Source organism: Mustela erminea, chromosome 10 (genome assembly GCF_009829155.1).
Source record: "Mustela erminea isolate mMusErm1 chromosome 10, mMusErm1.Pri, whole genome shotgun sequence".
Taxonomy (NCBI): Eukaryota; Metazoa; Chordata; class Mammalia; order Carnivora; family Mustelidae; genus Mustela; species Mustela erminea.
Genome location: NC_045623.1, coordinates 31,372,767 through 31,397,773, shown reverse-complemented (window position 1 = coordinate 31,397,773; position 25,007 = coordinate 31,372,767). Strand labels below are relative to the sequence as shown.

General features: G+C 35.5%; 1 protein-coding gene across 12 annotated transcripts in view; it reads right to left on the bottom strand.

Annotated features, from left to right (window-relative positions):
• Window positions 1-25,007, bottom strand: part of EVI5 (ecotropic viral integration site 5) — a 207,896-nt gene that overhangs the window by 50,755 nt on the left and 132,134 nt on the right. For all 12 annotated transcript variants that reach the window (XM_032361241.1, XM_032361249.1, XM_032361250.1 and 9 more), the window contains 2 exons: window positions 21,637-21,783; window positions 5,665-5,760 (listed from right to left, as the gene is read on the bottom strand). In XM_032361241.1, coding sequence (XP_032217132.1) covers window positions 5,665-5,760; window positions 21,637-21,783 — 243 coding nt within the window. The remainder of the gene's footprint in view (window positions 1-5,664; window positions 5,761-21,636; window positions 21,784-25,007) is intronic.

Here is a 25,007-nt window from a genome sequence, read left to right as displayed (position 1 = left end):
TAATCTTTATGTTTAATGAAAACTTAGAGTTTAACCTCTTAATTTTATAGGTGTATATCTGCTTGAAACAAGCATTTTAATAGAATGATGACTAAAATCCATCATTTTTATGTAAAGTGGCATTTTGTTTGAGAAGGAGGAAACCTAGCTAATAGCTTTCTCAAATAGTTCTAAGAAAATGGCTAAAATTTGAAAACTGCTACACTTAAAGAAGGTTAAATTCACTGTGAGACACTAATATAAAACAGCTCCTCCAAAGACAAGGAGGAAAAGATTATAAAAATCTTAAGTATATTACAGATACAGATATCTCAAATAATAACAGGGAAATATTATAAACTTTAAATCAGAGCAAAGGTTTCAAGATGACTAAAGAATCTTTGAAATCAAATTTAATAAACTTTAGCCTCACAAGTGTGTCTACCACTGAATGCTAGTGTTTATAAAAATGAATATTTGTTCATCTAATGTATTTCTTTATCTAAATAGGATACATTTAAAAGTATAATTTTCATAACTACTTTAAAAAGCAGATCTTAATCATATCAACTGATTACATAATAACAATTTATTAAATGAAGTGTTAGAGAGAAATTGGTTTACGGGGAAAAATTTTATTCACAAGAGAGTAACATTAATTGGAAGAGTTGATCTGAAGAGATATGAAGTACAAAATATTTGACAGAGTTCTCCCCCTAGTGGAACTTGAAAATGATCTAAAGTATTTCCATGACTAAGAATAACCTAAAATGTACTATTCTTATAATTGAGAAAGGAGTTTCAGATTTTAGCAAGAGATCTATTATGGATCTGCATGTAATAAGTAAATAAATGCATGAAAGTTGAATCATCAAGACATTTACTGAAAACACATTTACTAAATGTATTAATAGTAAGGCAGCAAAGCACAACTCAGTAAAAAGAAATACCTTAAAAACAGAGGACTAGGGATACAGAGAAACACAATTTAGGAAGATACAGCAGCTTGTACAATGGTACAGAATTTTGAAAATATGTGAAAATTTTGAAAAGTGTGTGTGTGTGTGTGTGTAAGGGGTAAGGAAGGAGTATGAAGAGATAAGGCTGAAAGATGAGATGGGCAATGCAGGTCTGGGAAACAATGAAAAGGTAAGCATTTTAGGCTGAGAAATTCTGATATGATTTGCTAGGTAAAAGGCAGTCAGTAAAAATTCTTATTTTTTAGAAAGCTAACTCAGATAGCTCTGTGGAAGAGCTGAGGCTGGAGAAGTGAAACTGACTAAGAAGTTACTACAATAGTTCAGGTAAGGCTGTGGACAGAATAATTCAGGGAATGGCCAGGGGAACAGAAAGGCTAAGAGAGATTAAAAGAAAAGTTTCTGAAATTAAAATCACCTTTGATTTAGTTTTAGATTTATTCCAGACTTTCCTCTTTTGAAGGAACTGAGGAGTTGGGCAAGACACTTCAGTCTTCATGAGTTATTAAAAATTATCTGAAAGTGGGACACCTGGATGGCTCAGTTGGTTAAGCAGCTGCCTTTGGCTCAGGTCATGATCCCAGGGTCCTGGGTTCGAGCCCCACAGTGGGCTCCTTGCTTAGAGGGGAACCTGCTTCTCTCTGCCTCTTCCTGCCACTCTGCCTGCTTGTGCTCCCTCTCTCTCTGACAAATAAATAAAATCTTTAAAAAATTATCTGAAAGCAAAACTACAAGAGTATGTGAGAAGGTAAAATGTTGGTTATGTTAACTAGCACAAGCACTTTGTAAAAGAATTTGATATTATCTGATAAAGTTGAAAGTTTACATATTCTCTATATAGACTTCATATAGAGGGTTAAGAAAGGACTAAGCGAAGTTCTCACTAGGTTGAACAATCCGTTAAGAGATGCTACCACTGATCAAGACTAGAGATACAGAAAGGAAAAAAAAAATTGGATGAAACAGGAACACATAATTTTAAACATGTTGAATTTGAAGTGCCTGTGCTACTTCCAGGTGGAGTGGTCTAGAGTCCATTAAAACTACTGGTCTACTCATCAAAAGACACAATAAGTTAAAGAACAACAAAAGACAAGTCAGAGTGGAAACAGGTATTTACAAAACATAACATCAGTAAGTAAATAACTATACATCCAAAGAAAAAGACAAAAACCTACCAGAAAAATACATACAAAAAGACTTTAGCAGACCTTTACAAAAGAGGAAATCCAAATGGCCAGCCTTATTAATAATTAGGTAAATGGAAATTAAAACCACAACAAAATATCACTGCATACCCACCAGAATGGCACAAGTTAAGACATCTGACACCACCAAGTATTAAGAAGGCTATGGAACAAGCAGGAACTTTCATGCTTTCAAGAACTTTCAAACTCTTGGGAGTTTAAACTGGTACAAGCACTTTGGAAAATAAAGTTGAAGAGTTGCATGCTCTGTGACACAAACATTCCACACCAGAGAAACATGTACATGTAGTCAGTACAGTGCACACGATTGCTTATAATCACAGCACTGTTCCAAACAGTCCCAATCCACAAACTCCCAAATGACCAATAATATTAGAGTGGATATACTGTGATACAGTCATAAAATGGGAACACATAACAATAAAAATGATTACTTACTAAAATAATGTTGAACAAAGAAAGAAGAGACAAAGATATTCAAGAACACTCTATTCAAAGTTCAGAAACAGGTAAAACTAAACTGTACAAATCAGAGAGGCATATGAAGTTGACACAATTATAAAGAAAAGCAAAGGAGAGACTACCACAAAACTCAGGACAAGGGAGTCAGGTGTGATTGGGTAGACTTCTGGATACAGGCAATATTCTGTATCTTGACCTCCACCGTGACTATATGGGTAATGTGTTTACCCATATTATAATGTAGCTTTGTATTACAAACTTCTTGGTATACTGTGCTAATAATTTTTTAAAAGGTTTAAAAATTATTGGTTGGGGGAAACATGTGAGGGCTGGAGTTACATTAGGATCTGTTATACAGATGGCTCCTAAAGCCATGTAAGTGAGATCCTTCATTTGAATACAGCCTTTAAAAAGCCAAAAACTTGGGATTCTCAGAGGAATACAAACATTCAGAGATGATAAGAAGACTAAAACAAAAAACAAGAAAGAAGTAAGGCAAAAGTGAGTGGTGGTGGGAAAGCTATGGGAGGAGAGAATGTAAAGAGGACGACTGGTCAACAACCATAAATGAGATAAACTCAAGCAGGATAAATACCGAAAAAATACCAATGAATTTAGCAATTAGGATCCCAAGGATTATTTAATCAAGAGCCATTTGATGCCAACATATTCCTGAGAGTAAAAATTTCATGCATTTTCTATTTTCAGAAATGATGTAACATGCTGCATTCCATTTTAAATAAAGCTTGCAGCATATCAGGCTCTTCACTTTCATAAGTATTTCAGAATAAATAAAAACAATGATATAAATCTTGCTGTTTGTGACTAACATGCATAGAAATGTAGCAAAATTTCATAATTTTCTAGATGTTAGAAAACTCCAGGCTTAAACTAGAATTAAATATGATAGCATGATTTTAAACCACTGATTACAAATATGTCATAAAGTCAGTTCATGTTTGAAGTTTTTCTGAGTATGTGCTACTTTACAGGGAATATTAGCAACAGAACACAAAGGCTAATTTTTTAATAAACTTATACAAATCAATGTATCATGATTACTTTTGACCCAGATCAAAAGATGAAGCTATAATACATGTAAGTCTTAGAAATTAACCAAATTTTGAATTGAAATTTAGTTCAAAGGATATTTTAAGTGGAAGAAAATTCTAGATGTTGCAGCAAAAACTGTATTTTGGCTTGGAATAAATATAACATATTTTGAAAGAAATAAGATTTTAAACACAGTATTTTTCCCATATGAGAAATTTACTACCTTATAAATACAGTAAGAAATAGGACATACAGTGACAAAATATTTAGTTTTGAATCTTCTTTCAAAAATTGCTTTGGCAATGTACAAATATGGTATCAAACTATCAAACGTGGACTTAAGCAGAGGCAACAAAAGAAGAGGATTAAGTTAAGTTGGACTTCAACAAAAAAAAACTTTTGTTCATCAAAAAGCAGTAACAGAACAAAAAGGCAACCCAAAGAAAGGGAGAAAACATTTGAAAACTATCTATCTGATAAGGGATTGACCCTAAGGATATATAAGGAACTTCAATAACTCAAAAACCTAATTAAAAAAATGAGCAAAGGACTCATACAGACATTTCTGTAAAGAAGATACACAAATAGCAAAAAGCAAATGGTAAGATGGTCAACATCACTAATTAGGGGAATGCTAATCAAAACCACTATGAGCTATGACTTCATTCTGATTAGGATGGCTACCACAAAAAAACAAACAACAACAAAAACCCCAGAAAATTAACAAGTATTGGTAAGGACAAGGAGAAATAAGAGCCCTTGTGCACTGGCTAGCAAGAATGTAAAATGGTGCAGCTGCTATGGAAAATAGTATAGCAATTCCTCAAATAATTAAAAACAGGATTACTGTATGATCTATCAATCCCACTTCTGGGTAAATCCTAAAGAAATGAAAGCAGGGATTCAAAGAGATCTGTACAACATCTGTACAATCACGTTCACAGAAGCATTATTCACAATAGCCAAAAGGTGGATGCAACCCAAGTGTTTACCAATGGATAAACAACAAAATGTGGTATACAGATACAATGGAATATTATTCAGTCTTATAAAGGAAGGAAATTTTTTCATATATTATTTTTCACATATTATCTATTCACATGGATAAACCTTAATGACATTATGCTAAGTGAAAAGACCCAGTCATAAAAAGACAAATACTGCGGCAACTGGGTGGCTCAGTTAAAGTGGCCAAGTGTTGATTTTGGCTCAGGTCATGATTTCAGTGTCCTGGGATTGAGCCTTATGGTCTGTATGTAGATGGGTTGGTTTGTAGGTTGATCTGTCAGGCTTCTTGCTCAGTGGGGAGTCTGCTTTCCCTCTCTCTTTCTCCCTCAGCCCCTCCCCTGACCTGTGTACTCTCTTTCTCTAGAATGAATAAATAAATCTTTAAAAAAAAAAAAAAAAAAAAAAGACAGGGACCCCTGGGTGGCTCAGTCACTTAAGTGTCTGCCTTTGGCTCAGGTCATGATCCCAGGGTCCTGGAATGGAGTCTTGCATGGGGCTCCTTGTTTAGCAGAGAGAGTACTTCTCCCTCTGCCTGCTGCTCTCCCTTTTTGTGTGTGCTCTTTTTCTCTTTCTCTGACAATAAATAAAATCTTAAAAAAGAAGACAAATACTATACCGTCTTACTTACATGCAGTACCTAGAGTAGTCTAATTCAGAGATTAAAAATGGAATGGTGGTTTCCAGGGGTTCGGGGAAATGGGCATGAGGAGATGTTCAATAGGCAGATTTTCAGTTTTGCAAGATGAAAAGAGTTCTGGAGACTGACTGGTTGTACAATGTGAATGTACTTAATGTCACAGAACTTACACTTTAAAATGGTCAATTTATGTTATATGTTATGTTACCACCAAAAAAAGAACGTGGAAATGAATATGTGTTGAAAATAGAATCATGATCATTAAGAGGAAGGTACAAGTCACTCTTCAGGTACAGAGAGAAATTATTTTTATGAGTACTTTATTATTTTCATATGGTACCTGGATTTCCAGCTCAGCAATGTGCTGCTGTAATTCAGCCACAGCAGCTATGCTATCTGCTTCCCGGAGTCTCACAGCCATCACTTCTTCCTTGTTCTAGAGCGGCAAACAAAACAAACCAAAAATAAACCATGTGGTAAAAGTAAAATATACTTCAAATTTTGAAAACAAATAGATTAATGATCAGATGAAAAAAAAAGTGCCATTATTTCCTGAACTTGATATAAAATGAAGACCAAACATATAGAATAATATTCTATCTTTAAGCATTCAGAAACAACACTCAAATAAACAAGTTCTGCATAAAAAGTTAAAATTAAAAATGAACTTAATCTTAAAAGAATTCAAATCACTGGTGACTGTGAAAGCTGTTCATTTTTATGCAAGAACAAAAATTCAGAACTTTCAAACACTTAATTTGGACAACAGATTAACAGAGAATATGATACTGAGAGAGTATATTAACTGGATAATACTTAATGATTATATTCTTTCTGAAGCAATAAATGTTAACATTTATAGTAAATAACATTTATAGTAAATGTTAACATTTACATTACATTACAAAAGAGAATAGAAGTTCAATTATATCATAATTCTAATCTTCCCAGGAAAAGTATAGTACTTAACTCTACCATTCAAAATTTCACAAAGAAAAACCCCAAAACTGCATTCTACAATACCGTAGCCAATTAATACTGATCCAGAAACAAAATATGAAGAAAATATGTTACATAAAAGTAGGGTATGCAAAATATTTTTCTCCTCCATTAACTCCAGTTGAAATGTAGCAATCATTTGTATCAAAAATTTACAGAATTGGTGATCGTTGGAGAAATTTAGCACCTGACAGTACTATAATACCAACATTTCTAAATATCACAAATTTAGAAGTGTAATAATTAAACTTATTCTTGTATCTTAGATACTTCTGCTTCACCTTAAGCAGATACTGCTTTAAATATTTTGCCAGTTTGCATATAGTCACATGTGTACCCTGTGCTGTGCTAATAAATGTCTAAAAATCAGGGCACCTGGGTGGCTCAGAGGTTAAGAATCTGCCTTCAGCTCAGGTCATGATCCCAGGTTCCTGGCACTGAGCCCCATGTCAGGCTCCCTGCTTGGTGGAGAACCTGCTTCTCCCTCTGCTTCCCTCTCACTCCCCCTCCTTATGCCTCCACCCCTGACCAAATAAATAAATTCCTTTTAAAAAATGTCTAGGGGGAGAAGCAAGATGGCAGAGGAGTAGCAGACTGAAATGACATCAGGTCCCAGGAGTTCAGCTAGTTAGTTATCAAACCATTCCGAACACCTACAAACTCAACAGGAGATAGAAGAGAAGAACAGCAATTCTAGGAACAGAAAATCAAACACTTTCTGGAAGGTACGATGTGTGGAGAAGTGAATCCGAAATGACAGGAAGAAAGACCATGGTAGCGGGGAGGGATTGGCTTTCGGCAAGCGGTGGAGCAGCGGAGCACAAAATCAGAACTCTTAGAAGTCTGCTCCTCTGAGGGACATCACTCCAGAGACTAAGCGGGGGTGGAGTCCTCACAGGGATAGTGTGGTCTCAGGTCCCGCAGGGTCATGGAAAGATCGGGGGTGTCTGATTGTGGTAGAGCTCCCAGGTATCAGAGCAGGGAAGCCGATAGAGAGACAGAGCCGAGGAGTGAGCTCTCAAATCAGGGTTACCTTAAACCATGATCCAAGGCACAGTTAGGCCACTGCTCTTCCAGCAGGGACCCCACAAGTGGCAGATCCAGAGAGACCCCCTCCTTCCTTCTCCAGGAGGAGTGGCACAGAAAGGTGCAGCAGGAATCTGCTGGGTTTGGAGACTTCAAATGGGATCATGTGCTGGAGATAGAAATGCTCAGTCACAGGCCAGGAGAGTACAGAGTATAGCTGGAGACCTGGGAGACGGAAGGGATTGACTGCTTTTCTCTGAGGGCGCACTGAGGTGTGGTGTCCTGAGCTCTCAGTTCCTCTAGGCCTAGTGATTGGAAGGCCGCCATTTCCATTCCCGTCCTCCAAAGCTCTATGGAAAGCATTCAGGGAACAAAAGCTCCCAAGAGCAAACCCGAGCAGATTACTTAGCCTGGCCTCTGGCAAAGGCAGTGCAATTCCGCCTCGGAGAGACATTTGAGAATCACGGCAACAGGCCCCTTCCCCAGAAGATCAGCAAGAACATCCAGCCAAGACCAAGTTCATAAATGAGAATTGCGGGACTCCAGAGCTAGAGGAATGCAACACATGGAATTCATGGCTTTCCCCCCATGATCCTTCAGTCTTGCAAAGTTAAATTTTTTTTTATTTTATTTTTTTCTTATTCTCTCTTTTTTCAACTTTTCCTCTTTCCTCTTTTTTTTTTTTCTTTTGGAAGATTTTTTATTTCCTTATGTTAACAGAGAGAGAGATCACAAGTAGGCAGAGAGGCAGGCAGAGAGAGAGGGGAAGCAGGCTCTCTGCTGAGCGGAGAACCCCATGCAGGGCTTGATCCCAGGACCCTGAGATCACGACCTGAGCTGAAAGCAGAGGCTTAACCCACTGAGCCACCCAGGCGCCATTCCTCTTTCCTCTTTTGAAGTTTTTTAAATAGTTTATCTTAAAAATACCCTTATAAAAAAAAATATATATTTTTTTTAACCTTCATTTTTATAGTCATATTTTATCTCTTCATTGTATTTAACCTTATTTTTTGTATATGTATGGGGGTTTTTTTCTTTAAAATTCTGGGATACAATTTCTTCTAATACATAAAAATATACCCTAAATCTAGCACATGGCTTTGTTCTAGTCTCCAGTCTGAACACATTCTCTCCTCCTTTTTTTTCTCTTTTTCCAACAAACTTATCTTATCAATTCCTTTTTTATATATTTTTTTAAATTTTCAACATTACAGTCATATTCTATCCCTTCATTGTGTTTACTCTTATTTTTATAGACATATATGTTTTTCTTTCTTTAAAACTTTGGGAGGTAGTTTGTACTAAGAGACCAGATTATACCCCAAATCAAGTGGGTGGCTCTGTTCTATTCACCAGATATATAGATATAGATATAGATATAGATATAGATATAGATAAAAATTAACATCCCCCTTTCTTTTCCCCCCAATTTTGGGTCTCTTCTGATTTCATTAGCATACATTTTTCTAGGGTCTTTGCCAACCTTTTAGTATTTTATTCTGTCGTTCATATATACTTATCTGCATAAAATGACAAGGCAGAAAAACTCACCACAGAAAAAAGAACAAGAGGCAGTACCGAAGGCTAGGGACCTAACCAATACAAATATTGCTAATATGTCAGAAATACAGTTCAGAATGATGATTCTCAAGGTGTTAGCAGGGCTCAAAAAAGCCACGGAAGATATTACAGAAACCCTTTTTGAAGAAATAAAATCTCTTTATGGAGAAATAAAAGAACAAAAACCTAACCAACTAGAAATTTAAAAAGCTATTAATAAGGTGCAATAAAAAAATGGACGCTCTTACTGCTAGGACAAATGAGGCAGAAGAGAGAATTAGTGATACAGAAGACCAAATGATGGGGAATAAAGAAGCTGAGCAAAAAAGAGACAAACAACTACTGGACCATGAAGGGAGAATTTAAGAAATAAGTGATACCATAAAATGAAACAATATTAGAATAATTGGGATTCCCGAAGGAGGAGAGGGGCAGAAGGTTTATTGGAGCAAATTATAGTAGAGAATTTTCCTAATATGGCAAAGGGAACAAGCATCAAAATCCAGGAGGCACAGAGAATCCCCTCAAAATCAATTAAAACAGGTCTACATCCCATCTTCTAGTAGTAAAACTTATTAGTCTTAGTGACAAAGAAAAAATCCTGAAAGCAGCTTGGGACAGGAAGTCTGTAACATACAATGGCAGAAATATTAGATTGGCAGCAGACTTACACACAGAGACCTGCAAGCCAGAAAGAATTGGCATCATATATTCAAAGCACTAAATGAGGAAAAATATGCAGCCAAGAATACTATATCCATCTAGGCTATCGTTGAAAATAGAAGGAGAGAGAAAAAGCTTCCAGGACAAACAAAAACTGAAAGAACTGTAAACACCAACCAGCCCTACTGGAAATACTGAAAGGGGTCCTTTAAGCAAAGAGAGAGCCTAAAAGTAGTAGACCAGAAAGGAACAGAGACAATACAGAGTAACAGTCACCTTACAGACAACACAAAATTCAGATCTTTCAATAGTTACTCTGAATGTAAATGGGCTAAATGCCCCAATCAAAAGACACAGGATATCAGAATGGATAAAAAACAGAACCCATCAATACGCTATCTACAAGAAACCCATTTTACCCCCAAAGACATCTCCAGATTTAAAGTGAGGGGGTGGGGCGCCTGGGTGGCTCAGTGGGTTAAAGTCTCTGCCTTCGGCTCAGGTCATGATTCCAGGATCCTGGGGTCGAGCCCCGCATCGGGCTCTCTGCTCCACGGGGAGCCTGCTTCCTCCTCTCTCTCTGCCTGCCTCTCTGCCTACTTGTGATCTCTGTCTGTCAAATAAATAAATAAAATCTTAAAAAAAAAATAAATAAAGTGAGGGGGTGGAAAATAATTTACCATGCTAATGGACATCAAAAGAAAGCTGGGGTGGCAATCCTTATATCAGATCAATTAGATTTTAAGCCAAAGACTATAATAAGAGATGAGGAAGGACACTATATCATACTCAAAGGGTCTATCCAACAAGATCTAACAATCTTAAACTATATAAGCTATATAACTATATATATATAAACTATATAACTATATGTATGTATATATAAGTATATATATATATAAAACTATATAAACCAAAAAATAACAAAATCAAAGAAACACATCAACAATAATATAATAATAATAGAGGATTTTAACAGCCCTCTCACTGAATTGGACAGGTTATCCAGACAAAAGATGAACAAAGAAATAAAGGCCTTAAATGACAAACTGGACCAGATGGACATCACAGATATATTCAGAACATTCCATCCCAAAGCAACAGAATACACATTCTTCTCTAGAGCACATGAACAGTTTCCAGAATAGATCATATCCTGGGTCACAAATCAGGCCTCAACTGGTACCAAAAGATTGGGATCATTCCCTGCATATTTTCAGACCACAATGCTCTGAAGCTAGAACTCAATCACAAGAGGAAAGTTGGAAAGAACTCAAATACATGGAGGTTAAAGAGCATCCTACTAAAGAATAAATGGGTCAACCAGGAAATTAAAGAAGAATTGAAAAAATTCATGGAAACAAATGAAAATGAAAACAAAACTGTTCAAAATCTGTGGGACACAGAAAAGATGGTCCTGAGAGGAAAGTACATAGCGATACAAACCTTTCTCAAAAAAGAAGAAAGGTCTTAAGTACACAACCTAACCTTATACATAAAGAAGCTGGAGAAAGAACAGCAAAGAAAGCCTAAACCCAGCAGGAGAAGAGAAATAATAAACATCAGAGCAGAAAACAATGAAACAGAAACCAAAAGAACAGTAGAACAGATCAATGAAACTAGGAGCAAAGGTTTTGAAAGAATTAATAAGACTGATAAAGCCCTGGCCAAACTTATCAAAAAGAAAAGATAAAGGACCCAAATAAATAAAATCATGAATGAAATAGGAGAGATCACAACCAACACCAAAGAAATAGAAACAATTATAAGAACATATCATGAGCAACTATACGCCAGCAAATTTGACAATCTGGAAGAAATGAATGCATTCCTAGAGACATATAAATTACCAAAACTGAACTAGGAAGAAATAGAAAATGTGAACAGACCCAAAATCAGTAAGGAGACTGATGCAGTCATCAAAAATCTCCCCAAAACAAAAGAAGAATTAATTTCTATTCTCCTGAAACTGTTCCAAAAACCAGAAATGGAAGGAAAAGTGTCAAACTCATTTTAGGAGGCCAGCATTATCTTGATCCCCAAACCAGACAAAGATCCCATCAAAAAGGATACTTACAGACCAATATCCTTAATGAACACAGACGGAAAAATTCTCACCAAAATACTAATCAATAGGATCCAACAGTACATTAAAAGGATTGTTCACTACAACCAAGAGGGATTTATTCCAGGGCTGCAATCAATGTGATACAATACATTAATTTTAAAAAAAAAAAGAACAAAAACCATATGATACTCTCAATAGATGCTGAAAAAGCATTTGACAAAGTACAGGATCTTTTCTTCATCAAAACTTTTCAAAGTGTAGGGATAGAGGGTACATATTTTAATATCATCAAAGCCATCTATGGAAAACCCACAGCCAATATCACTCTCAATGGGGAAAAACTGAGAGCTTTTCTCCTAGGGTCAGGAACATGGCAGGGATGTCCACTATCACTACTGCTATTCAACATAGTACTAGAAGTTCTAGCCTCAGCAATCAGACAACAAAAAGAAATATAAGGCATCCAAATCAGCAAAGAAGAGGTCAAACTCTCATTCTTTGCAGCTGATATGATACTTTATATGGAAAACCCAAGACTCCACTCCAAAACTGCAAGAACTCATACAGGAATTCAGTAAAGTATCAGGATATAAAATCAATGTACAGAAATCAGTTGCATTTCTATAGACCAACAGCAAGACAGAAGAAAGAAAAATTAAGGAGTCAATCCCATTTACAATTGCACCCAAAACCATATGATACCTAGGAATAAGCCTAATCGAAGAGGCAAAGAATCTGTACTCAGAAAACTATAAAGTACTCATGAAAGAAATTGAGGAAGACATAAAGAAATGGAAAAATGTTCCATGCTCCTGGATTGGAAGAACAAATATTGTGAAAATGTCTATGCTACCTAAAGCAATCTACACATTTAATGCAATCCCTATCAAAATAGCATTAATTTTTTTAAAGAAATGGAACAAATAATCTTAAAATTTATATGGAACCAGAAAAGACCCCGAATAGCCAGAGGTATGTTGAAAAAGAAAGTCAAAAAGTTGGTGGCATCACAATTCCAGACTTCAAGCTCTATTACAAAGCTATAATCCTCAAGACTGGTACTGGCACAAAAACAGACACATAGATCAATGGAACAGAATAGAGACCCCAGAAATATACCCACAACTCTATGGTCAACTAATCTTCAACAAAGAGGAAAGAATGTCCAATGGAAAAAAGACAGTCTCTTCAACAAATCATGATGGCAAAGTTGGACAGCCACATGCAGAAGAATGAAACTGGACCATTTCCTTATACCACACACAAAAATAGACTCAAAATGGATGAAAGACCTCAATGTGAGAAAGGGATCCATCAAAACCCTTGAGGAGAACACAGGCAGCAACGTCTTCAACCTCAGCTGCAGCAAATTCTTCCTGGAAATTCAAATTTCGAAATTCAAATTCAATTCTTCGCAGCAAATTCAAAGGCAAGGGAAGCAAGGGCAAAAATGAACCACTGGGACTCCATCACAATCAAAAGCTTTTGCACAGCAAATGAAACAGTCAACAAAACTAAAAGGCAACCAACAGAATGGGAGAAGATATTCGCAAATGACATATCAAATAAGGGATAGTATCCAAAATGTATAAAGAACTTATCAAATTCAACACCCAAAGAACAAACAATCCAATCAAGATATGGGCAGAGGGCATGAACAGACATTTCTACAAAGAAGACATCCAGATGGCCAACAGACACATGAAAAAGTGCTCCACATCACTCGGCATCAGGGAAATACAAATCAAAACCACAATGAGATACCATCTCACACCAGTCAGAATGGCTAAAATTAACAAGTCAGGAAAGAACAGATGTTGGCAAGGATGCGGAAAAAAGGGGAACCCTCCTACACTGTTGGTGGACATGCAACCTGGTGATGCCGCTCTGAAAAACAGCATGGAGGTTCCTCAAAAAGTTAAAAATAGAGCTACCCTACAACCCAGCAATCATACTACTGAGTATTTACCCTAAACCTACAAATGTAGTGATCCAAAGGGGCACATTCACCCAAATGTTTATAGGAGCAATGTCCACGATAGCCAAATGATGGAAAGAACCTAGATGTCCATCAACAGATGAATGGATAAAGAAGATGTGGTATATATATACAAAGGAATACTATGCAGTCATCAAAAGAAATGAAATTTTGCCATTTGCAACGATGTGGATGGAACAAGAGGGTATTATGCTTAGCAAAATAAGTTAATCAGAGAAAGACAATTATCATACGATCTCCCTGATATGAGGAAGTGTAGATGCAACGTGGGGGTTGGGGGGGTAGGAAAAGAATAAATGAAACAAGATGGGATCCAGAGGGAGAGAAACCGTAGGAGGCTCTTAATCTCACAAAACAAACTGTGGGTGCTGGGAGGAGGGGTGTATGGAGAGGGTGGTTGGGTGATGGACATTGGGGAGGGTATGGGATATGGTGAAAGCTGGACAATTCACAGACCTGTAACCTGGGGGCAAATAATACATTATATGTAATAAAAAAAAATTGTCTAGCAATCAACTTTCTCCTAGGGCTGTTTGTGTGTGTGTGTACACATGTGTTCATGAATAAGTTTATTATATCTTTTAATATAAACTGATATAGAGGATATATAGAATATAACATATAGATAATAAGATATACAATACTCATTGCCCATTTTGTGCAGTCACTGTATTCTCACAGAATGCTTTCACTGATTTTTTTCTAAACCACTACATCCATGAGCCATCGATGGTTGAAACTGGGGAAAAAGTAAAGTTTTATATAAATGTTGACTGAATATTTTTGTTAGAGAAAAGATGAAAGTGAAACAAAGAAGACTTATGTTACAATTTCACTCATCTGTTAATAATGTGAGCAAGTTTTTTGTTGATTCTGGTAACAGTAATCAAATACTAAAGGAAAATTTCCTTAAAAATTTTGTGCTAGTCATAATGCATATGCTGAAGATAACAACATATTTTTAAACTTTTATCTGCATTAAAAATCAAGCACAGGCATCAAATGCCTTTCCTTAAAAGGCCAGATAGTAAATATTTTAGGTTTATGGGCCATATAATGTATCACAAATATTGTATCTGCCATTGCTGCAATGTGGAAGTGGCCATGGACAATACATAAAGAAATAGGCAAGGCTGTATCCCAATAAAACTTTACTTCTAAAAACAGGCAACCAGACAGATTTGGGCTATGGGCTACAGTCTACCAACATCTGGTCTAGATCGTCAACAAAAAAATCCAGTCCTGGGACGCCTGGGTGGCTCAGTTGGTTAAGCAGCTGCCTTCGACTCAGGTCATGATCCCAGCGTCCTGGGATTGAGTCCCACATGGGGCTCCTTGCTCCATGGGGAGCCTGCTTCTCTCTCTGACTCTGCCTGCCACTCTGTCTGCCTGTGTCCGCTCTCGCTCGCTCGCTCTCTGACAAATAAATAAATAAAATCTTTAAAAAAAAAAAAATCCAGTCCTGATTTGTAGTTTGACAACTAACGTGATGTAAATCCTCCCACCATGGCTCCTTTCAAGCTATCAACGTTAATATTATCGAACACTGAGCTGGGAAGAAATGTACAGTGGAACACTATTATATGGTACTTCCACCGTACAGATACAAGGGGTCTAAATAACCTCAAAAGCACAGATAGTAGTAAAATGTAAAAATAAGTAGGAAATGTTAAAGTTTGATTACTTATTACCTTTGCCCTATCACAATTTAATTATGCTATATGACTTAATTGTTCATATGGCTGTTTTAACAAGCAAGTCACAAAATTCCTAAAAATTTAACAACTGGTTCTTGGAAGCCTTTACTGGCTGGCTCTAGCACAGCACTGTGTCTCTATTTCATAAAATTCAAATCTCATTTTGTCACTCCCTTAGTTTAAATACTTTATGGCATTCCACAGATCTTGAGATAATGACTCAGGTCCTTATACTGGTGTCCTAAATTGTATATGATTTCACTCCCTATTCACTGTTCCAGCCTCATATCTTACCAGTATTCCTTATGATACTTACCTCCAGCTACAATGAACTTTTTTAAGTTCAAGCAACCTCTTCTTTCTTATTTTTATTCTTCACATATGCCATTCCCTCTGTCCAGTGAACTCTATTTATTGTCTTTCCTTAACTCCTACATAGCTTTAATGTCTTAGCTCAATCATTCCTCAGTTAGCCTTTCTTGAAGCATTATCCTAACACTAAACTCCCATTACAGTGTCCTATATACCTCCTCAATCACAGTACTACTCATTCTGCATTGTGCTTGTTTCTGTACTTGTCTAAATCCTTTACTAAGAGAAATCCCTTCTAGGGAAGTGATGTCTCCAGCAGTCAGCACCAACTTTCAACCTTGTGAGAGGGCCACCTAAAACACCTCATCCATTAGCTCCAGTTAAGCCTTCAATGACTGCAGCCTCGTAAGAGACTCTAAACCAGAACCACTTGGTTAAACTGCTCCTGAATTTCTGACCCACAAAAACTCTAGGATACTGGTGCTTATTGCTATTTTAAGCCACTAAGTTTTAGAGGTAATTTTAAAAATAGTAATAGATAACTAATACATTTATAGTCTCCTGATTTTAGTTAGCAGTATGTAAGAAATTATATTAATCAAATAAATTATATTATTTATAATATATTATATATAATATATAATACTTATAAGTGTATATATTATATGCAACATATGTAATAAATGTAATACTTCCAAATGTAAATATTATAAATTATACAAAATTACGTTAATCACGTTAAAAAAAAATTCCCCTTAATCTTCTCCCTCTCCAATCTAATCACCAAGTCTTGTTGGTTCTGTACAAAAAACAGATTGTGAATTTATCTACTTCTCTTTATTTAAATGTCAATACCTGAGCCCAAGCTAGTACCTGTATTGTACTATTTCCTGAAGATCTCATAACAAATCTGTCTCCAACCCCAGCCAAACCTATCTCTACACACAGAGGTATGTGTGTTCTTTTGAAAAATAATTACATTAATTGCTATAAGCAATGTCCCCTAACAAATGCTAAAATTAGTTGCTGAAACTTTAAGGATATTTTCATGACCTCAAGATAGTTCCCCCCAAATATTTATTAATTACTGTGGTGGTTTTAATATATGTCCACAAGTTTTTTGACACTCTTTCCTTGAGGGGGTGTAGCTTAACATCCCTGCCGGCTGTCAGACTGGGCTGGACTTGGTAACTTACTTGTAATGAACAGAGTATGAGAGGAAAAAAGCTCTGTAGTGGAGAAAACTTGGCAGACACCAACTTAAACGATCAGGGTTAACAGCATTAACATATTAATACAAAATGCCTTCTAACATGATGTGCTAAGAAGGACACTTCTATTCTGTATTCTTTCCTAAAATACATTATCTCAGTCTAGTCATGAGAAAACATACAATCCCAAGCTGAGGGATATTCTACAAAATAACTGACCAGTATTTTTCAATAATAAAGGTCTAAGGAAAGATAACAAAGCATTAAGAAACTGTCACAGATCAGAGGAGACAGAGATCTAGTGGGGAGATCTGAATAAAGTCTGTAGTTTCATTCATTTCTTACTAGTGATAAATGTATCATGGTTATATAAAATGTTAACATTAGGAGAAGCTGATAAAAAGTTATATGGTAACTACTATTTTTGCTGCTTTTCTGTAAACAAAAATGTCAAAATTAAACATAAAAAACAAACAAACAAAAAAACCTGAAGAAAATACAGCAAACCAGAAAAAGTCATAGTTGATTTTCTGCTTAAAATCTTTCAATGGCTTCCCACAGCACTTAAGAGTAAAACCCAAACTCATTAGTATGGGAAGTAAAATTTTATATGGTAAGATGTGCAGTCCCAACCTACTTCCCTGGTTTTTATGTCATTGGCTTTTTACTTTATACAAGACTCAGCAACCAACTTCTTTTCTGCTTTTAGATCTTGAACTCTGTGACCCTTTCATGGTGAGGATCCTTCCCCTGGCACTTCACATGGCTGCTGCTTTCCTATTCCTCACATCCCAGCTTTGATACCACCTCCTGGCACTCCATCTTCATCACCACTTCCTCTTACCTCCCACTTTATAGTACATTATTAGTAATGATCTTATGTATTTTTTATTTATTGTTTCAATAAACACTGTGCTCACTTTCTTCACTACTGAGTCCCCAGTGCCTATAATACTAACAAATAAAGGTTGCCCAAGTATTTGATGAATATGTAAACAGATGCCATAATTCTTTGAAGTCTCATAATCTCACCTTCTCCCACCCTTATTTGAGAATCACTGTTCCAAAATATGCAAGTTACATCTACTTAAAATGAAAAGGTTTGGCTATACACTTTGTAAGTATCTTTTAAAGTAATATAATGGAGAAACAAGTACTATCATGCCCTCTTGGTCAGAGTACAAAATGGTTCAACCCAAGAAGTGTCATCTGACAAAATTTTACGTAAGTACAAATGCATTTACCCATTGACCAATCTAAAGGAACATGTGGATATATCTCTATAGGTAGAGAATGTGGATATAACTCTGTATGTCTGAAATTATATATGTACAAGAGGTTAAGTACACTGCTTGTGGCAGCAAAAACACTGGGGACAATCCGTGTGCCCATCAACAAGAATCTAGTTAAGTATACTACAATACATCCATGCAATGAAAAACAATGTACCTTAGAAACTAATGAGGCTCTTGAAGTACTGATATTGAAAGCTTCATAAAACATAATGACATTGAAAAAAAAACTATAGTGACAAAAAAAAAGGCAAGGAGAAGAACACACAATATGTTAACTTTTATGTAAAAAAAGTGAAAAGAAAAATTATGTACTTCCACTTGCTTGTATTTGCCTAAAAGAAACTCTGAAAGAGGGGCACCTGGATGGCTCAGTCAGTTAAACTTCTGTCTTCTGCTCAGGGTATAATCCCAGGTTCCTAGAATGGAGCCCCACATCAGGCTTCCTGCTCAGTGGGGAGTCTGCTTCCCTATCGCCCCTGCTACTCTTCTCATGAGCTCTCTCTCTCGAATAAATAAATAAAATCTTAAAAAAAAAACTCTCAAAGGACGGATCAGAAAATAAAAGCAGTTACATAGCAAAAAGATAAAAGAAAGGGTATATGGTAGACTCAGGAAGAGAATGAGATGAAAGGGGAAAGAGTATGAGCAATGCTTTCACTTATACTATTAAAAAATCAAAGCATTATGAAAAAATGTGTATGTATTAAGTTATTAAATTTCATATTAGGGACAGCTGGGTGGCTCAATCAGTTGAGCATCTGCTTTCGGCTCAGGTCATGATCTCAGGGTCCTGGGTTGAGTCCTGCATCAGGCTCCTTACTCAGTGGGGAGTCTCCTTCTCCCTCTGTCTGCCACTTCCCCTGTTTGTACTCTCTCTCTCTGACAAATAAATATATAAAATTTTTTAAAAAGGTTTATATTATATATAAGCACCAGGTTTATTTTCTTCCCGTTTCCTTCTTGTCATTATTACAATGTTATAATCATAGTAAAATACTCTTTCTTACTTAAAAATTACTTATCATATAATTTTACAAGTTTATATATGAATTACTGTACTATGCCTTTTCCATGGATATATACTTATCTATATTGGTATCTCTCTTTATACATGTAGAATTAGAGAATATAAAATCCTTCTATCCTCTTCAAACTTAGATTTATGTAGGAAATCCCACAATCTCATTACTAAAATCTTGGCAAATAAATATGTCATAGAATTTTTTATCATACATTAGTATTATCCACAAGGTTGCATCCATAATGAAATACCTTGCTTAGTACTAAACACGATGAAACTGTAAAGTATAAATATTCGCACCAAGTGGGATAAAACAAAAATTATAAATGGCCACCCAAATGAATTTTTGTGAAATTTATGAGAAAATGTTTGGGTTTCAGAGTGTTTTGAATTTTCATGTTGGAGATTACAGACTTATTATTTTCATCTTTTAAGCAGGAACATTCAAATTCAGTTGTAGAAGGAAAATAACAATACTAAAAACAGTATCCTGATATATTACATAAATGAAAAATAAAATGAAATTTAATAGTTTGTCAACAAATTACAAGCTATAATCATACATAACTAAATGAGGGGTGGGTACCTAGAAGACTCAATCAGTTAAGTGTCTGCCTTCAGCTCAGGTCATGATCTCAGGGTCCTGGGATGGAGCCCAGAGTCCAGCTCCCGGCTCAGTGGAGAGTCTGCTTCTTCCCCTCCCTCTAACCCTCTGCCCAACTTGTGTGCATACCTATATATATGCTCTCTTGCTCTCAAATAAATAAAACCTAAAAAAAAAAACTAAATGAAAATGAACCAGATTTCCATAATTCAAGGACTAGCTTCCTTGAAAAAGTTAGGGTTTATTCCTGAAGTGTTCCAGTATAACAAGATAAAATATATACACTTGATTACAATGTACTAGGTGCTACGGTAATGACACACTGGGCATTCTCAAAATCTACAAAAGGTATTACAAAATATTGAATAAATCAATATACAGGCTAAACACACACACAGATATAAGAATCAGCATCTGTAACAAATTTCACAGATTTATTACTGAACAATTAAAAATAAAATAAAATATTGGTTCTTAAAATTTTCTAAAATTCTGAATCTGAGCCTATTACTTAAATTTAAAATATATATATTTATATTTTTCTTCATCAGCAAATCCCAAAAATTATTTCCAAAGAACACCTTCCTTTACTTAAAAGATGCTAAGGCATTTGAGGAACAATATTAAATCCAATAACAGTGTTAGCAACCTATGTTTAAGAAAAACCCCAATAATTTGAAAAGAGATTAAGTTTAGCTCTTTATTAAAAATAAGTCAGCACAGACAATATGGCATCATAAAAATTTAATCACATATTAGAAAGACAAATCAAATTGATATAACCTCATGTCACATCATTTTATTTTTAAATTAGTCTAGTCACATCCTTCTAGAGGGACTAATTTTAAGTTAGCACAAATTTCAGTACTGCCTACAGATTTCTGTCAGTGTAAATTGCAACAGCCATGCATATTTATTAGGATGTAATTTCATCTCTGGATTTCAGTGACACTGATAAACCACTCAAGCTTCACTCCGGGTTTTTAATGACACCAGAACAAGTTGATGGAATTACAGCTTCATATGTACCACTGAAAGTCTTATTTCTTATCATAGAATAATAAGGCTAGAATCTTAAAGAGCATCATTCCTGCTTTATCACCATGAAAAGATGGATGCCTACTTTATTTTTAAAATTCCATAACTTGTCCTTAGTAATCTATTCTAATGCTGAGACCACGGTCATATCTTTAGTTATTTCTCTTTCTCTCACACTCACTCTCTCTTGTCTTACCCCCCTCCTTGTCCCACCCCACTCCTCATCCCGCACTCTCTCACCACAGCTGCACTGGCAACTGACTTCAGGAAAACATTTACTTGCATTCAAAAACTTTTTGAAGCTTTATAAATCCAAATTCTTCATGCATTAAAAAATAGAAAAACTGATTAAAATAATAATGGGAAATGTACACAATTTTCCCAGACCATGGGCAAACACACTTCTTTTGCTCTCTACCCAGAAAACATGTATCAATACTGAGTGCATACTATACCATACCAATCAAAGAGAGTTGCCCTAATCTCCCTAAATTTTAAATTTTAAATTTTAAAAGCTTTGGCTTTAAAGAGCTACAAGTCAAAAGAAAAATTATAAAGAGATACCAATTTTCAGCCGCTTGGTTAACTTAATTTCCTAAACCGGCATTTAACCGAGTGGGTGAAATGAGGTTTCCTGCCAGAAATCCACCTCACAGTAAGATGAGCTAACCTGTCTGAAAGCAACGACCAAACCAAATGCAGGAAAAATGGGAAATCAAATTAGCTCTTTTTGGTTTTATTCCCTTTAAAATAATGAAGAGACATAACACAAAAGGCATTATTACATTGACAAAAACATTAGGTAGCCAATATATTTACCTTGCATTCAATCTCTGCTTGTTTGCGCTTTGCTTCACTTAATTGAGTAAGTAGTCCTTTGTTCTGTGCGGAAAGATACTGCACTTTCTCATGCAGACTAATCACCTCTTGTTCCGCTCTTCGAAGATGGTTACTGTTGATCTGATTCTAATAATTAAAAATATAAATATTCAGACTTTAAAGACCCCCCAAAAAATCTACAAATTTTTACCTCCCCATTATATCTCAATAACATTATGTAAAATGCTATCCGTTACAGGTGGATTTTATTTAACATATAATAGTTAAACACTAAAAAAAATTATAAATGTGCTTTAAGAATTGAGTCATCCAGATGATACTTAAGGTCTATATTAGAAACTCTTCCTAACTTTCTGTTTATACAATAACTATCTACAAACTTAAAGAATGTTTACACAGACCCTGAAGTATTAATTTCTGAAATGGGCAGTATCATACAAATGAGTAGATACAGAAATAGGATGAATTTAACTCCTCTTCCCAAAAGGACAGACTGATTGAAAAGTACCATCGGGCACCTGGGTGGCTCAGTGGATTAAGCCGCTGCCTTCGGCTCAGGTCATGATCTCAGGTCCTGGGATCGAGTCCCACATCGGGCTCTCTGCTCGGCAGGGAGCCTGCTTTCTCCTCTCTCTCTGCCTGCCTCTCTGCCTACTTGTGATCTCTCTCTGTCAAATAAATAAATAAAATCTTTAAAAAAAAAAAAAAAAAAGAAAAGTACCATCACCATTTACTAGACTGTAAAATCCTTTATGTCATGAAATGTGTCATATGCACTTCTATTTTCCAATGTACAGCACAGCCATTTTAAGGAACATGAACTGGTTTTGAATTCTGACTTGTTATTTGGTGATTAAGCAAACTAGTTATAATATCTCTATTTTTTTATTTGAAAAATGTATATAAAAATACTCACTATTTCTTATTCGGGTCTCTTCAGTATTAAATGAGAGATTACATGGAACAGCACTTAGTATATAGAAATAACTCAATAAATGTTGGTGTTCAATGTATTAAAACTATAGAACATGCTAAAAAATATATAGAGACCTTAATTTGACTGACATGAAGTAGTTTCCCCATGCAGGCTCCACATAGCCTGATTTCTTTCAACCCTAAGATTCTATTAGGGGTCTGAAAGAAACAGTAGGGATTTTACAATAGAAGACAGAAGAATCTGGTTCCTCATTTTACAGTTTTTCAACCTTGCTAAATTTACCTAATCCCATCAAATCCAGTACACTAGTACAAGCATAGATATTATGACTAGACTTCAAAGGCTGTGTTGTAAGAATCACATGAGAAAAGTTTATGAAAGGAATCTCACATAATGTCTGAAATTAAACAGATACTTAATAAATCCTTGGTTGTTACTATTATTACACCTATTCTACTTCACTCAATAAAAACAACCCAGGGGCGCCTGGGTGGCTCAGTGGGTTAAAGCCTCTGCTTTCGGCTCAGGTCACGATCCCAGGGTCCTGGGATCGAGCCCCGCATCAGGCTCTCTGCTCCGCGAGAAGCCTGCTTCCTCCTCTCTCTGCCTGCCTCTCTGCTTACCGGTGATTTCTCTCTGTCAAATAAATAAATAAAATCTTTAAAAAAAAAAAAAAAACCAGCCTCCAGTTTTATTAAAAAATCTGCATCATGTAACAGTTTTAAGCTCCAAAACTTTCTACCATTTCTGAGTTTCTTCATTTTTACTTTACTCTTCTTCCTGACTCAGTATTTGTCTACAAAATAGTGATCTTCTTAGTACTTAGATTCAGTACTTAATCTAAGTACTCAGTACTTAGAGTCAAAATGTTCTGCAACTTCTTTTTACTGTCTTCACTTCTACCACTGAACAAATAACCACACTTCAGAAGACATAAATTCAACATAAGCTGCAAAGAATTCCCACAGATAGAATCCCTCTCTTGACCCCTCACTACAAGTTCATGATCCAAAATTATAAAACTCCACACATAAAACCAAAAATTGAAAATAAGTGAGAAATTGTAGACAAAAGGATAAAAAGAACAAATTCTTTAAAAACTCTAGATAATAATCATGTAAGGACTTTGTATAAAATAGTTTATTTAAAATGATAAGACATAAAAAGAGGGAGCAAAAAACATAAGCAAAGAACAAGTAACTATCAAAAAACATTTAGCAAATTTGGGGGTGCCTGGATAGCTCAGTTGGTTAAGCGTCCAATTCTTGATTTTGGCTCAGCTCATGAGCTCAGGGTCATGGCATGGAGCCCAGTGCCCGGCTCCCCGCTCAGCACAGAGTCTGCCTGTCCCTCTCCTGCTCTTCCCCCCACTCATATATGTGTTCTCTCTCTCTCAAAATAAATAAATGAATAATCTTAAAAAAAAAACGATTTAGCAAATTTGAAAAACAACCAAATACAACTTCTAGAACTTAATATAGTCAGTAATGTTAAAAATTAATTGAAGGGTTAAACAGAGAATTAGCTACACTGAAGAAACAGTGTTCCAGAAGAGGTCAAGAGACATAGACAAGAATAAGGAGGTACAAAATACAACTAATAGAGGTTGCAGAATAAAACAGAACACAAAGGAAAAAGTGAGCTATGACAGTCTAGGAGATGACAATACTTAAGAATTTTTACAACTGGAAAAATTATATATAAGAATCCACATTCTGGGAAACACAACTAGTTGTAGGCAGGATAAATACAAATAAGCCCTCACTAAGAAACATTTTAACAAAACAGAATGCTCACAAAAAGAAGAGATAAATCAAGGGCAAAACTGAGTATCTGGTAAGGGGGGAAGGGAAATACTCAGCAGACATCTCAAAAGGAAAAGTTTGTAGTGCTTAAAAAAATAAATTTCATCCTACAATAGCATATTCAGCTAAACTATCACACCAGAGTGAGGAAAAAAGTATATTTACCTTTAGGAAAGTGAGAGTTTATAATGCATGATCGAAATCGGAAAGAAACTATTAAATAAAAGTAACAGCAAAAAGTTAGCAAATAGACAAATCCAAATAAGCACTGACTCCATAAAACAACAATGGAAGAAGAGCAATAAAAATCTTCCAAGGCCCTTATACAGTTTAGAAGGAAGATGGAGATGATTATCAACATCAAACTTTGTTCAGTCAGGTGAGCATTTTTTATTTTTTTCAGGTAATAAACACTAACAGAAAAGGAATCATAAAAAGTCAAACCAGTAGTAGAAAAAGAAACATCTAAATTAACCCAATAAAAAAAGGAAGAAAGGAGGGGGAAAAAATAGAAAAAAGGGAAGAAATAAATTGAAAAAAGAAAATAATTTTAAATAGATACATCATAATAAAGAGTTTTGATTCCTATTTCAGTATATGTGCTGCCG